At 41.6% G+C, this 16,025-nt stretch overlaps 1 protein-coding gene across 1 annotated transcript; it reads right to left on the minus strand.

The window, feature by feature from the left end:
- Positions 1–5,676: 5,676 nt before the first annotated feature.
- LSM8 (LSM8 homolog, U6 small nuclear RNA associated) lies at positions 5,677–10,800 on the minus strand. Its single transcript, XM_042872933.1, has 4 exons — positions 10,685–10,800; positions 9,779–9,819; positions 8,529–8,656; positions 5,677–5,934 (listed from the first exon to the last, which is right to left on the minus strand). Exons 1-4 carry the CDS (start codon positions 10,713–10,715, stop codon positions 5,844–5,846), a joined length of 291 nt encoding a protein of 96 aa, XP_042728867.1. The 5' UTR covers positions 10,716–10,800; the 3' UTR covers positions 5,677–5,843.
- Between the last annotated feature and the right edge of the window lie 5,225 nt (positions 10,801–16,025).

Below are 16,025 nucleotides of genomic sequence, written 5' to 3' on the forward strand. Positions count from 1 at the left end.
GAAAGGAAGACTAGGGAAAATATGAGTCCCCTAATAATGAGATAGGTGCCCTGGTAACAGGACTCTGAGAAGGTGGAGATACTGAATGCCTTATTTCATTCTAAATGTAGAGCCTTGCATCTGGAGTGGAATAACCACATGCATCACTACAGGTTAGGGATGACCTGCTGAAGAGTAGCTCTGCAGAGAAGGACCTGAGCGTTGTGGTGGACAACAGTTTGGCCACGAGACAAGAGTGTACCCTTGTGGCCAAGAAGGCCAATGTATCCTAGGGTGAATTAAACAGAGCGTGACCAGCAGGCTGAGGGAGGTGATCTGCCCCCTCTACTCTGCCCTGCTGTGGCCACATTTAGAATACCCTGTCCAGTTCTGGGCTCTCCAGTTCAAAAAAAAGACAGGCATCTCCTAGAAGGAGTCCAGCAGAGGGCTACAAAGATTATAAAAGGTCTGGAACATCTCCCATGTGAGGAAAGGCTGAGTAACTCACATCTGTTCAGCCTGGGGAAAAGAAGACTCTGGTACTTTTATAAATGGTGTTCAGGTGCTCAGAGGCCTGAGATGATGATGTGCCAGCCAGGAATGATGCTCTACAGTGCTGTGGGCATATCTGTGCATTGGAGCCAAACATTAGCAGCAGGGTGGTCTGGCGATTCCCTTTCAGCTGAAGGCAGTTCTGCTGGCAGCTTCGCTCTTCTACTGATGGTCAGAAAAAGGACAAATAGAACCAAGCCCAAAACTACAGGCATTATGTGATGTGATTGTAGAGAATCACACATGTCTTATCCACAAATAAAATGGTGCAGCCCCCAGAGTGAAAGCTGCCTTGCTTACTGCTTTCTGCCCCCTCTGAACTAATCAAAAACAGTGATGTCAGAAGTTAGAGCATAAAACTCAAATGATTTGACCAATGTTGTGAACTACGCGGGATGTTAAACCAGTCTCTGGATAGAACAGGAGGCTGTCCCCCTTACCCACAGATCAACACAAATTATAACAGTTCTGAACTCCATCAACTGTTTTAATTATTTCATTTCACATCAAAGACTGCTTCCACTCTGCTCCTAACGATTTTAATTTAAAGAATCATAAAGCTGCCTTTTCAAAGATCTCAAGCGTTTCCAGCTCCTGACTTAAACTGTATTTGTGGCTGACGTGCATCCAGGATGAGGTGGGACAAGCTGTAGGAGAAACATGGTGAAAAGCAAGAAGGCAGTTTCCGTGTATTGGGTGAGCGCACACTTTGCACTTGTGGTTTAATCATAGAAATCATTCTGCGTGCTTCTACCACTAATGAGCTGATTGTTAGCAGAAAGGTGGGACCCGCTGCTATTGACTGTTTACATCTTCATGTGCCTTGTTTTTGAAATCTAGTTCCAAACGAACTGAGGTTCTATTGTGTGATATTTCCTCTGTAGCATCACACGTTTTCAATCAGCATCAACTCCTCGGCCATAATCGCTTCCTCCTTGGCTTCTGCTCAGCATTGCACTGCGTCTTGCTGCAGAACAAAGCTTCCATGAGTAAGTGTCAATGCAGTGGCATTAGATAAAATGGCACTTGGGCTGCACTCAGTAAGAAGAGTTCTTAATTACCAAAAATGAAAATGGAAATGGAAGCTCAGCATGAAATGAAATAATAGCTTTTTTTTCCCCCCCTTTTACATATACATATGGTCTTTTGCACTCATGTGCAATTTTGAGACACTGGGGACACTATGACACCTGCACGTTCCATCAGTGCAGACGCTCACCATAACCCACCAGAATCTGCTTGGATGGCGATGCTTAGCAGAAACATTGCAGCATGTATCTGCATACAGGTTTCTATCTGCATTGTAAGCTGAGCTGAAGTTTGAAATTATACAGGTGAGAATTCTCATTTAAGCACAACAATCCCAAGCAAGAACCACACTTTAGGAATTTTACAACATTCTAATGCCCTAAAATAATTCTGAGAATGTTTTCTCGCAGTTTTCCAGTACTTCTCACAACATAATGTGCACAGTGTGTCTGTTCACGAGAACTTAGCTCTGATCAGTGCTGTACAGCTGAATCCTGTCCACCTCCAACAGGTTGCTGTCCCACTTCTTCCTTCTTTTTGATGGACTTCTGTTTCTCTGATTTTTCCACCTGTACAATTTCCATTCCAGTTTCCACATAATACACTGTAATCATCGCTATTGGCAACATTTACACTGATGTCAAGAAAATATAAATCTAGAGTAGAAAACAAAACAATGATAATGAGGAAGTGGGGGGAACAACCACAAATGATGTTCCAGAGAACAAAAATTGTACAGGGACTGCCCTCCTCCTGCCCTTGTGTCCCCACAAGTAACCAACACCGTTTATATAAAAGTGCAAGTGGTGGGCAAGGAGTTCAGCATGGAGTGACGTTTCTTGGCATCTGCTTAGGGGCAGTGTTACTGATATCAGACTAACAGCAGCAACACGTTGTTCAGCACAAGTCCCTGAGTTCCTGGAACGTGCTGCGAGGTCCAGGAAGGAAGATATTACTGCCTGGATAAGGTCAGGATCGCAGTGCAGGCAAGCAGCTCTTGGCAGAAGTCTGAATGCTATTGTTTTCACCTTTGATTTCTACCTCTGTCAGCGGAGCTCTTATTTTCTTCATCTAGAAGATGCTACTACTGGAAGAAATGTCACTATTTATGCAATTACTGTAAAAATTACTGTAAAAAAAAAATCCTTCAGAGAGTATTACAGGTGTGGGATTGTCAAGGCAAACACCTGACTCATTATTGCCTTCTGTCACATGTAGTTAAACTAAACCTGATATAAGTTTCCCCTACCTCAGCTCAAAGCTTTGTCTGTACAGATACCACTTGCTGACACATACGGCTTTGGTGGATTTTTTGCCTATGAATACCTGGCGCACAAAATATGCCTTCTTTAAGCAAGGGACAGCTGAGGCTCATTGATACGACAGCAACAGAGACTGAGGAACCCTCTTCCACTCAAAGAAAACTCATGGATTTTTTTTTTTTTTCATGGTTCTAATCACTAAGCAGCACACACAGCTGGAAAGCAGGAATGAAAATACAATTACTAAAGATGAGCCAAGTTGCATACACTGCTGCTAGACATGGAGGCAGAGCTACTGCATCTGGCTCCTTGGCTTCCGCTTCCTTCGGCACTGTGGCTCCTCAAACCCACAGCCTGAAAGATGCAAAAGAGGCAGATGTGTTCAGAAATGCTACAGACCAAATAAATCTTGCAAGCACAAATTGTGTTTTTTCACCGGCATTATTTTATTTGGAGTTTCTCAGTCTCTTCTGAGGCTTTTACTGTGTTGAGAAGCACCTTCATGAATTCCTAAAGGAACATAAAAATACCAAGCCATGAGCTGTCAGCCATGGAATCAACTAAATCATCTCTCACCAAGGCACTGAGAACACCAACCTGGTATTTAGGATCATCTCCATATGAACCTGCAGAGTAAAATTCCCAGTGGAGCACAGCTTCACCCATCAGAAGCTAATAGGTGGAAAAGCACCTATTCACACATACAGAACTGGTATGTTTGTTGGGAAGGTAGTATACTGCTGGAATTGTAGTAGATATATCATACAATATCTGTTAATAATAAAATAAATAAAATAATAAATAATAAATAAAATAATAAAATCTGTTTTATCTCCAGATCTAGCTCAGCATGTTTGATACACATCAAGTCCAAGGCCTAAGGACAATAGGCCGTAGTTGATAGCAAAAGATGAGCTGGACAGAAAGCCTCCCTTATCAGCCTAAGTCATCAAAACAGAATCCACGTTTTTTCAAGCCATACACCATGTAATGTCTGAAGAACTTTGCATATATGTGGACACAGAGGCTCTGCACACAGATTGCAATTAGGGAACTTGCTCTTTGACCACTAAGATGGTTTCTGTTTTGCTTCAAGCACACCGAATGAATTTCAACACATCTTTTTATAAACCAGCTCAGTCATTTCACTGGAGACTTGTTCTTTGACACCAAGACATCTTTTAAATGAACAAAAGGAGGAAGTGACCAACATCAGGCAATGCAGGAAATGTCATGGATTGTGACAATTACCTCCAATTCAGCGCTACTTCCTTTTGTCCTCAGCATCATCTTTCTCTGTCCTGCTCACCTCTGTAAAATGAGTTTGTTCATTTGCAAGGACACGTTGAATTTTACTCAGTTACTTGTTATTTATCAGACTCTTGATTTTGACTCGTCACGAAAAACCAGTTTTCAACTCTGTGAACTGACACCTTTTTTTGTACTTCAGTAGGACTCTCCATGTACTCTGAGGAACCACCTGACAGTCCTAAGACCAGTAGTCAGTACTCACTGAGAGCACCTTCAAGCCTGAGAAGGGGATCATTCTTCTTTGTTGAGTACTTTTCCCCCCAGGGAGAGTTTTGTCTTTTTTTAAAGAAAATATCATTTATCTTCTAGGAAACATTTTCTTTTCTACATCTGTACAGAGTGGAAAACCACAGGAACCTCAGCAGCAGCCAAATGGCACAAAGCAGCTGGCATAGCTGTCCAACACAGTAACAGTTTGTGGTTCTCTCTTTCCTCTTCCAGACCTCTTCCAATATCTGAGAACATAACTTTTCCTCTCAAAATTAAGCTCTGTTTATTTTTTTCTTGTCTTTTCTTTCTTGGCTAGCTATGAAGTTTTCATGTAATTTTATCTAGTTGACATACACATAAACATCGCCCTTGAATTTTCAGCCTCCTCATCCTTTGGGGACTTCTCTAGCATTTTTAAGAACTGTAAGGCCATATTTCGATATCCATTCTTTGCTTTCAATCCCATTTACTTCTGCTACTGATCCACTTCATCACAATTTTTCAAGAAATCATTAACTTTCACTGGTGACCTATGCATAGCTTACTTGAAGCACAGGTTTGACTGAACACAAATGCTGTATCAGACTGGTTACAATTCAACTTCCTGCATCTAATACAGTTTTTTTGAGTGCTTCTTCTGCACCACGCCCTTGCAAGGACCTAACAATCCATTGTAGAGCCTAATTTTATTAGGCTGCAATTTCATCTTTGTACTTTTTGAAGGGTAGCGGGCCTTAGGTTTGATTTAAAGAACCCCATTCTGATCAGTTCTCCTGCCTTTGATTTCTTCACCAGTGTACCCAGCACACACTTTGGTCAAATCCAGACCAAAACCAAGAGCATCGAATGGAAATAAAATCTGGTGTTGAAACAGAAACAAAATTTGAATGCAAGCCAAAAGTAAAAAATAATCTTAACATTGCTGCTGTCTGTGTGTGCGGGTAACCAAACTTTGCTTCTCACTAGGCTCCCTCCTGGCAGCGCTGAGTTGCTGTCTACAATCCTAACCAGACCTGTGAGCAGGCCATCCTTTGCCTGCCTCACTGAAGAAGATTCAGTTCAACAACACACAGCCTATCAGCCTATTTGGGCTTTGTGCTGCCAGTTTTTGTCAGCGGTCTTTTCTGAAAAGGAGGCTGAAATCACCTTTCTCACCTTCCCCAGGAATGCTCCAGCACCTACTTTTACATCAGCCTGTGAGCAGAGATGCATTACCTTCTTTGATCTCTATAGCAGAGCCCCCTTTCCTGATATTGCTTCAATTTCCCAATATATATTTTGTAGTGAAGTTACACAGCATGAAATCTCCAAAGTAAATTCAACAAAAACATACTTAGTAAAATGTAGAAACTTTAATTTACATGTGAAACTACAACATATTCATAATAAAAAAAACCTGGTGATTAAACAAGTTACGCACAATTTGTAAAAACTGTTGAACATTGTTAAATAGGTCTGTACAACCAAAGATTTACAAAGTCCCTGTGCATTCTCTTCTTTTCAATGCACAACTGAATTTAAGGGTTCTGCTCGAATATTCCCTAAGTCAAGAGCTGAATCTGTCTCTTCATCGATCTCACCGATGACAGCGCTGTAATAAAAAACAAGTTATCATTTGTTAAAATCCTGGAAAGGGAAGACTTGGTTTTTATTGTTTAAATTTAATTGTAGAGCTCTAGCACTTAAATGCCAAACTTTCATAGTAATCTCCCACCTCATTATATCATTTCAGCTATCAGCTGCCTCTGTAGCTGTGCCTTTTGCACACTGAAAAGCCTTTGTCTGTTCAGATTTTCCGTGACGAATAACATTTCATCCCTCTGCTTATTCTGACTTCTGCTCATTGTGCATTTTCCTACTGCAGCCCTCTGAAGGTCACGGCATACCAGGTATTTATGCAATGGCACAATGGTGCCTGCTGTTCTATTATTCTTTCTAATAATCCTTAGTATTTTTTCCTTCCTGATGAATCAGTGTTTACAAAGAACTAGCCAGAGACAGGATGAGACTGAGTTCAGGAGTAAGACATCTCCAAAAGGTATCAAAATTCCCATGATGACTAGTAGATCAGAATGCCAAGCAGCTTTCTTAATACCACCACTGACTTACCTTCACTATGCCAACAACTCAGACAACACAAACTTAAACTGCTTACATCAGCTGAATGTTCAAGTATCAACAGCATGAATGCCAATTTCATACTTGAATCCCTTTAGAATTCTTGGATGAAAAAAACCTGATCCTGGATCAATGTCACTGTTAACAGCTTTTTTCAAAACAACTTTTCAATTTAAAACATTTCCTTGGATTAAAAACTGGCCATTGTATCAGAGCATAAATGTCATGTCAACAAATACAGATTTTTCATCAGCTCTCGTTCTCACAGACATAAAAGAAAGAAATAAAATCTATCACCTTTGATGCCTGTTACATAGTTTTTGCTTCTAAAGTAGAGAAAACAGATACGCATTTAAGATGTTCGTTTTTAAAATAGTTTTTGTTCACAATCTTTAATAAAGTTGTGTTTGTTTTTTTAAAAACACATGACTACCTGCCATAAACATACTTCCTATTTTTCCCACTTCTATAGTCCTCCCTCTAACAACCTTCACTAGCTTTTGAAATACAGTGAGTTTTTCTGATTGATGGTGCATACTCACTGCAAGCTTCTACGATGTACCTTTAACCACACTGGAATGCCTGAAAACATTTTATCCCTTGACTGTTTATTTTTCAGTAGCTTCCCCACCTTCTCAGAGTCTCCTTTTTTGAAGCTAAAGTTTCCACTCTCCTCCTATATACAGACATCAGTGTGTTAATATTTGCAGGAATACAGAAATATTCCTTCTAATGAATATATTTCTGAATGTGTTAAGAATACAAAAAATATACTTTTTTTTTTTTTTCTACAAAAGAAAGCATTGAATATATTTGAATAGCGTGGCAGCCTGATATGGTGAAACAAAAAATCAAGTAGGAAGAAGAAAGATCTGGCCTCTTTGCTACCTTGGTTTGTTTGTCATTTATTTTTTTTTTTTTAAATGTTTTTTCATAGAATCATTGAACAGCTTGAGTTGGAAGGGACTCCATGGATCACCTGGTTTTAACCCCTCTGCCACATGCAGGGCCACCAACCTCCACATTTAATACCAGACCAGGCTGCCCAGGGCCCCATCCAATCTGGCCTTGAACACCTCCAGGGACAGGGCATCCACAACCTCTCTGGGCAGCCTGTTCCAGCACCTCACCACTCTCTCTGTAAAGAACTTCCCCCTGACATCCAACTTAAATCTTCCCTCCCTGAGCTTTTTTTATAATAAGGGTAAAAAGTGATGAGGACCTTCCAAAATAATGTTTTCTCAATGACACTGGATAAACACATCTAGATACAAATCTCAGTCCCAGCATTTCCTCTGAATATTCCTTGGAATTAGAAATGAAAATTCTTACCTAAGCTGGGCATGACCAGAAATAAATAAGTAAATAAATAAATAAATCTGTTTTTAGAATGCTGCTGCAGGCCCATATACCGGAGCTTCTTTCCACTGCTCTTGTGGCCTCCTCATCTCTTTGACACATCAACTCTGCATTTCTCTGCATTCAATGAGCTTTTCTGCTCACTGTATTGTGGCATTTGACATCAAATGTCAACTTCCCCCCTCCATCTGCTGCTACATCAGCTTTAGCTACCAGTTGCTGCATTGTCAAGCCTGAAACTCTGAGCATTTTTTAGAATATGAAGCATTCCCTTTTCCCTCAAAGCTCATCTTAATTCTCCCATAGCATCCCTAAATCAACCCTATTACAAGTTAACTTTGTCTACTTTGCTAATTCGTGGTGTGCAAGACCTGCCTTATCATATGTTCACTGTTCTCTCTTTTTCTGTTAATAGACTCTGCCATACACAGATTGGAATAAAGTACATCTGCACAATGCCTAGACTTAAAGAAGAAAAATACTGACCCTTTCCTCACATTGCAATCACTTTTGCAACAGAAGCATAACCATTTGCTGCTTCATATGCCTCAGCTTCGATGGCTCTATCAGGGCTATCCACAGATAGAAAGATGTAAGACACATGACTGCATAGGCAAGTAAATATATATATATATATATATATATATATATGCACACACTGAACTTTTTTATTGGTTTAAACAAAAATAAAAAAAGTGCTCTACTTACACATTATCACCTCTTACAATGTATAATCCCAGCACTACTTGCTCAACTCCTTGTGAAGAACTGAACACTCTTTCATGGCTTTCGTCCAAAATCAAGTTAATGGTCTGATCGAAACCTTTGAGGGTTCCCTGAGGGGAAAAAAATAAGCATACAAAAATAAAAGTTCTCCAACTGCCTTTTAAATTGATGTCTTTGCTCTCACAGACATCTTAAACAGCAAAGTGGCAATATTAAGACACTAGAGAACAGATGCTCTATTTAGTTTTTAATATTAGTCTTAAACATAACTGCTGGAGAAGAAAAGTTTGAAAATGGTAATCTACTTAAGCAAGTATCTATATTTACTCCTGAGTGTTCATACTAACAGCTACATTATTTAGAATAAGAGATAAAAATTTTATTTAAGTCCTCTAGACAACTGATTTTACAGCTTGTAGTCTTCCTTGTATGGAAATTTCATAGAATCACAGAACGGCCTGGGTTGAAAAAGACCACAATCATCATCTAGTTTCAACCCCCCTGCTATGTGCAGGGTCGCCAACCACCAGACCAGGCTGCCCAGAGCCCCATCCAGCCTGGCCTTGAATGCCTCCAGGGATGGGGCATCCACAACCCCAAAATCTCCAGAAATCCAGTGTTAAAAATAAAGTCAAGGAACAGAAAACTTAGATTCTTACATGTTAAACAGCACTGAAACAGTTTTTAACATGCAATTTTAAGTAGCACCTCTTTAAAGGAGGTTATCTTGGTTCCACCACACTACTCAACAAAAATGGAAGATATAAAAGGAAGAATTTCTGTGTTGCTTTAACAAGAGTTTGGAAAAATTATAAAAACTGATTTGTATCATTTAACAGATTATGAAATTTAAAGTCATTTTACTGAGTGTGGCTGGGCTGGACTTAACCTTCCTCACAGCAGTCTACACAGGGCTGTGCACTGCACCTGGATCTGTGACAGTGCTGATATCACCTCAGTGCTCTGGCTGTAGCTGAGCAGCACCAGCATCACACCAAGGCAGCACACAAGCCACTGAAGGCCAGCAGGCCAGGGGCAGCAAGGCACAGGAGGGAACACAGCACTGAACCAAAGTGAACACGGTGTATCCCACACCAAGTGATGTTACACTCAGCTATAAAAGCTGGGGAAGGGCAAGAGAAGGAAGGCTTTAGTTGTGAAATCATCTGTTCTCCCAAGAAAACGCTAAGTGTCTTGAGGCCCTGCTTTCCCCCTGAAAATAAATGTCTCACCACAATCATTCTACCATCAGAAGTTATCACTGCAACAGTACCTGACAAGAGTTCATTAAGGAAGCATTCAGAGATATATGAAATAGAATCATTAACATTTTCTGTAACATCTATGTGTAATAAGATCAAAAAAGTCAGAAAAGCCTACCATAGGCCTTTAAAAACAAAAAACAACACCCCTCTACATTTAATATGAACATTTGACAACAAGTCTTGACAACCTGCTTTAAAGTTTCACTTCCCCCAGACATGCACAGCTGCATACAAACATGAACACTACAAAAGCAAACTACAGTGTAAAGTTCGACTCCCTTCCCATTACTAACTGCTCTAGCTCAGAACAGGAATGAAAACAGTTTTATTAATGAGATGGACAGCCATTTCAGGCTAGGAGCTTAAAAACAGCGCAGATCCTGACTGTGACACTGCACACCCTTCTTTCTGAAGCTCTGATTTTCCCAGTTTTATTATTACCATTCATTATTATCAGTGATGCTGGCTTAACACTTTATTGTTTGTGAATAAAACTGAAAGTAACAGGAAAAACAAAGAAACAAGAAAAACCCTGCAAGAGAAAGATCCTAAGAACACCAGCGCATGGCTTTTGAGGGAGTGACGTGAAGCTGGCAGCTGAACACCCGCTATGCACCCTGTGAGGGGCCAGGTCTATTGCGGATCCCGCTCCTCACCACAGCCCTCACCACAGTTTGTTACAAGTAACAAACAAGCGGGCAGCACTGGGGGCCCTCTCTGACCCCCCATTCTGTCTGTCACGAACCACGGCAGACCCGAGCAGCGGGATAAGCCACGGCAGCATGTTACCGCCAACCCGCACCCAGCCTCGCCCCCTGCAGAAGAAAGGCGCCTCCCCGCCGCCCCCAGGTCGCCCGCTCGGCAGAAGGATACGGTTGATGTAGTTTTCCAGGGCCGACGTCATGGCGGCGGCTCCCGCGCTTCACCTCGCACCGGCAGCAACGTTCCCGGCACCGCTCGGAGAACTACTTCCGGTACCGCTCGCAGAACTACTTCCGGAAGCGCTTCCGTCGTGCGCCGATGACGTTTCGCCCGCCGCGCAGCCGCACGGTCCCTGCAGGAGGGCGGGAAAAGCCCTCTCTGGCCACTGCGCACGCGCGGCGCCGCGGCGGGACTGGGTTTCAAACGGCGCGCGGAAGATAGGGGCGGGCGGGCTGTACCAAGTGCAGCGTGCTGAGGGGGGTCTGGCTGTCCCTCCCCTTGGCAGCACGTGGCTCCTTCCGTAGAGAGGCGGGTGGGGGCGGAGCAGTGCTACTGCGCCTGCGCGTTAAGGCGGCGCCTGAGTGGCGTCGTGGGGCGCCGGGGCACTTAGGGATGCGCGGTGGGATCGGGTGGTCAGAGTCCTTCCTGAAGCACCGCCGTTAGTGATTAGATTGATTTTTGGTGGTTTCATTTCTGAGGTTCATAAATCTATAATTGCAATAAGGTCCGTCTATTAACAATTGGAAGATATCGTCAGGTGCTTGAAATACAAACTGGATATTTGGTTGTCTGTTTTATTCCCCATTCTGTAGATAAAACTCTGAATAACGAAGTGTCGTCCTGTGTTCTCACTGAGTGATGGAATCCTATTAAAAAGAAAGATCCTGGAGCAAAAGCACAGACTGGGAGAAGTCAGCATAGCTTAGCATGTCTCCATCTTGTGTCCCCTGTCTTCTGCACATCTTCCTTCCAGCAGTAAACATGTGCTGTGTATTTAGTTTAATAAAGACAAGCTGTTCTCTTACACCATATTCAGGCACAGAGACCTCGCTGTGGCTTTCCAGTACTCGAGGGGAGCTTACAGATGAGCAGCTGTGCCTGCCTTCTCAAAATTTTCGTCCAGGTTCAGCCTTCTGCTTGAAGTCACTACTTATTGTCAGTCTCCTGCATAATAATCTCCCATGTAGGAGTGGAAAGATCTGATCTGACACCAACATCTTTTTAAAGAAATCAGAGGTTCCCCTCCTCTCTTACTACCAAGTTTTGGTATGATGTTATAACCTGGCTCTTTGGTTGCAGCTGTGCCACAAACAGAGGACACATAATTCAATTAGCTGGCATGAGGCCAGCGAGAGTCTGAAACTGTGGTTTAGGTGCTTGTCCAGCAGAGGGAAGTCGTAGCCTCTGGTTGTATTACAAGCTCTTTCAGAGTAGAAATCCAGTGGCTTTAAGATGTGATGAATAAGCAGCCTTGACTATCTTTTTTCTCTCACTGGTCAGGATCCTTTGAGTCCTGATTTTAGGTGTAGAAATGTGGTACCTGTGTCTTAGCATGTCATTTTAGTCTTCTTTACAGAGAAACAATAATTTGTTTTGTACCATCGGTTGAGGTGCATTTTGCAGTGATGTTCTGCTTTTCTCTCTGGTGGCTATAAAAGGAACCTGGGTGACTAGCTTAGACACAGGAATTTCACAGGTCAGCACTTACATTAAGCCACACAAATTTTGCTCCTGTTGGCCATAGCTGCCAAGATAACATTGGTGTTAGGATGAGAAACATCTATTTTGCTACCCTTTTGCCTGTTTCTTCCACTGAGTTGCTGCAGACAGATAATTAGGACATAGCAAATAACTTAATATCAACATAATGGTCATTATGCTCTCAAATAATTGAAGAAACAAAGCATCTTTGTAGGAAGGCTTTCCCTTTCCCCTGTCTAGCCTATCACTTGATAATACCATTTACTCCTGTAATTAAAACCATTTTTTTCTGCAATTGACTCTCTATACTTCAAGGTTTCCATCGCAAGCGATTGCTGTATTTTATGCTTTCCACAGAAAATATAACCAACTAATTATGCCATGGAGTGTCTCTGCTTACTTTCCTGCTTCCTCATATTCTGCCAGGGCAGGAAGGAAAGCCTGCGGTGATAGTTGCAGGGTGTATTTGCAAGCAGTTACTGTGTGTAAACTTGTTATCTAGCCTTGAGCTGACAGAGCAGATGAGTGGATGATCTGTTGCTACTGCCACTGTGTATTGTTTATCTCTTTTACATTTCTTCAAACACGACAGCTTCTTGTGGCTTTGCTTTCCTTAGCTATCAAGAAATAGGTATGCTTTATAGACCTAGCCATGCTAAAGGCTGAAATGGCTTTGTGGAGGTGTTGGGGAATTAAAGGCCTGCCCAGAACCACTCTACCAACCTCAAACCTTGTCGGATCTGGTGGAGAAAGGTACACCGCCTATTCTTCAGGCTTCCTTGAAAGCTGAACCTCTAATGTAATGCTCAGACTGTGAGGGGATTTAAGACATTTCTTGTAACAAATCCTCCCAAATTGGCAACATCTGTCCGTTTGCTCAGCACTAATTGCATCCAGAAAAAATTGCACATGAGGCTGGAAATAATGGAGTGGTGCATACTGGAGAAGAGGAAGCAGACATCACATCCTGCAGAAGAAAACTAAGCACCCCCAAATCTCATGCATATCATTACTTAATACATTTGACAGCCTTTCTCATATTTTCTGGAACTCAAAGATTTGAACCTCTTTGATTTTTATCTACATTCCCAGAGTGTCCCTGGCCTAGCCCTTTATTTCTTCTTTAGTTTATACACACCCAAGCTGACTAAACATGACTGATGCCCACTTGTGTCTTCAGGATAAACAGAGACATCCCTTCACCTTGGCTTTGTTCCTCTGAGTCTGTAGAAACACTGGGGATACAACATCAGCAGTGCAAGGACACAGATTATAGCTGTTGGCTGGGGAAAACTAGAAAGATCTTGCTCACCTCATGCATGGCTAGCTGTGACCTAAGACAGGACATACTTCATGTTGATACTGTTACATCAAATGGCTGGTTTTTGCAACAAGACAACTGGAAAATATTTTAAAAGGATCGCAGCCTGAAAATTGCCAGTAGACACAGAATATAAGTTACAGTGCATCAGAAGCAAACCTGTCACGTGAGCAGTCCCAAAGTGCTTTTTATTTCTTTTTATAAGCAGTTAGCAAGCACCTGATATAAATTTTGTTTGTTGTGATAGCAACTGCTGCTCTCATAGGAAACATTATAAAAAACCCTCATTTTACTCAGATCTCCTTTATTCTAGAAAGTGTGTATTTTTCCAGCAATTTTTGCTAACACACAAAATACGATACCAGTCTTAATGACTTTACCGATTCCCCACTTAATATGCTAGCATAAAAAATAACAGTGCGTGTTTCTGTTTGCAAGAAAACAAACTCTTAGCTGCTATCTTTTTTTTCTTTTTTTTTTTTCCTTGAAGAAACTGAAAACATCTGTAGAAAATCAGTACTATTTTCCATTTAGATGGTAATTTCAGGGAATGTTGTGAACTATTGGTAGAAAAAATGTGATTGCTAATGGGTCATGTACCTACAGCTATAGAATTATAGAGCAAGTAGACTGTTGTTTTCATCTACTCTAAGCAGAGTACTAAGACAATGCTATTGTACATAAAATGAGTAATGTGCTTCAAGTAACTGACATTTACCAGCATGTCAAGTTCATCATTTTTACAGTCATAGCTGAAATTGCATTTGCTAAATTGCTCTTGTGAAGCAGACTTTTCATTCTGATACATTCCCTCATTCTCAAAGTATAATTCATCTCCTTGTAAAAGCACTGATCTTAATCCTTAGCCTCTGTTAAGATTACTAGATCTTCCAGTTTTAAGTTTGAGGCTCTTTATCTTAACACTCCCTATGCTGATGCCTATTTGACCCGTTCTACTTCTTGTTTCATGTTCAGGGGTGCCTTACACACTGCCTACTGCCAGATATCATGCAGATTGGACCAGAAATTCAGTATAATTCTGCATTGTTACTTAGATGGTATAATTATTTTGTGAAGTAAGGTTATTCAATGTACCACGGAGCAGTCTGTTGGTACCAGGACCTTTAAAGCAATTATGGAAGTGGAGAAAGAACATTCTGTGAATTTGATGTTGCACAGAACAGGTGCTGAATTCCTTGTTGTTAGAAACATATAAATGAAAAGTGATCAACAGAAGAGGAGGATAAGTAGGAGAAGTTGGCGTTCTTATAACAGGCACTGAACTGTTTTATCTAACAAAACACAGAACAAAGGGCAAGGAGGAAGCTATTTTTTATTACTAGACTGTGTTCTGAAAGGCAAAACTCGAACACAGGCAACCAATTGCACCAACAGCAATGAAAAGATGTGGCACATGAGGATGGCAGATGCTATGCTGTCTTCACAGCCTTGAAGAGGGCTGTCTGTTTTGTCATCATTTCTAGCTTAGGTACTGCTAGAAGTACTGAACTACTGCTCCAGCTGGATATTTTCTCATACAACCCCCAAAATCTCCTTGGTAATGGCGGCTGGAATCTTTGTTCACTACCAGGGTATGTGCTGGTGCTTCCACGTGATACTTTCAGGTACTTTCTTCGCATCCTCAGAGTTTCTGCTGGCATCAAGATTTTGCATAATTACGGGTCTTTTTTAGCTTAGTGTTCAGATATTGAGGCCAGTCAGCTGGCATCAGTGTTGGGCAGAATGTCAGGCCTTTTGTTGTGAATAGGATTCATGCACATTCTTTACTCTGGGACCTGGGCTGCAGCCAGCACAAGGAGATCTGAAGGAGAGGGAGGACTGCAGCTCCAGAAAATGGTGGCGTAAGAATGGCTGGTAGAAGAAGACACTTGTGAAAAAAAACAGGCAGACAGACACACACACACGCATACATGCACACACACAAAGAAACAACAGGGCTTTGGGACGTGAAAAGATGTATCTCTTGTCTGAAGAGCCTTTACACCGGTAAAGCTTTTTGTTTGAAACAGATTTGCTTTACAGCAAGAAGTTGTCTTCTGTTCACAGTTGTGTTGTTTTTTGGGTTTTTTTTTAGGCTTTGATAGAATTGTTCTTGGGTTACTGTAATCATGTGTTTGAGCCTAATTGTACTCTGGAGTGATGTCTTGCTCTGAAGTTTCTGGGGCACTTGGTGAGCATGTCTAATGTCTGAATGTTCAAGTTAGTTTTGCAAGTGAACGGTGCCTGAGAAGCGGTGAGGAAAAGCATAAAAGGCTTTCAGACATGTCCTTGTGTTAGAGTGCACTAGTACTCTATAACTAGCTGGGGTGTGGAAGAGATACCACCACCGCCAGCACTGAACCTGAGAGAAGAGCTGTGTCGCAGAGAGCACAGTGCTATCCACTGGTAACTGCTGCCTTTTCATTATCAACCACTGTGCTATTGCATTATTGATTACTGCTATTCCTGCTGGTCCCTTATGTTCTTACT

Source organism: Lagopus leucura, unplaced genomic scaffold (genome assembly GCF_019238085.1).
Source record: "Lagopus leucura isolate 7727_CA_CO unplaced genomic scaffold, USGS_WTPT01 Super-Scaffold_100008, whole genome shotgun sequence".
Classification (NCBI taxonomy): domain Eukaryota; kingdom Metazoa; phylum Chordata; class Aves; order Galliformes; family Phasianidae; genus Lagopus; species Lagopus leucura.

What these genes read in the sequence shown, in the direction of transcription:
- LSM8 (XM_042872933.1), bottom strand. Translation starts at nt 10,715, where the DNA reads ATGACGTCGGCCCTGGAAAACTACATCAACC. An exon ending in CCTGGAAAACTACATCAACC is followed by an intron (nt 9,820 to 10,684) that starts GTATCCTTCTGC and finishes AACTCTTGTCAG; the next exon opens with GTACTGTTGCAGTGATAACT. An exon ending in ATTGTAAGAGGTGATAATGT is followed by an intron (nt 5,935 to 8,528) that starts GTAAGTAGAGCA and finishes TTTTTATTACAG; the next exon opens with CGCTGTCATCGGTGAGATCG.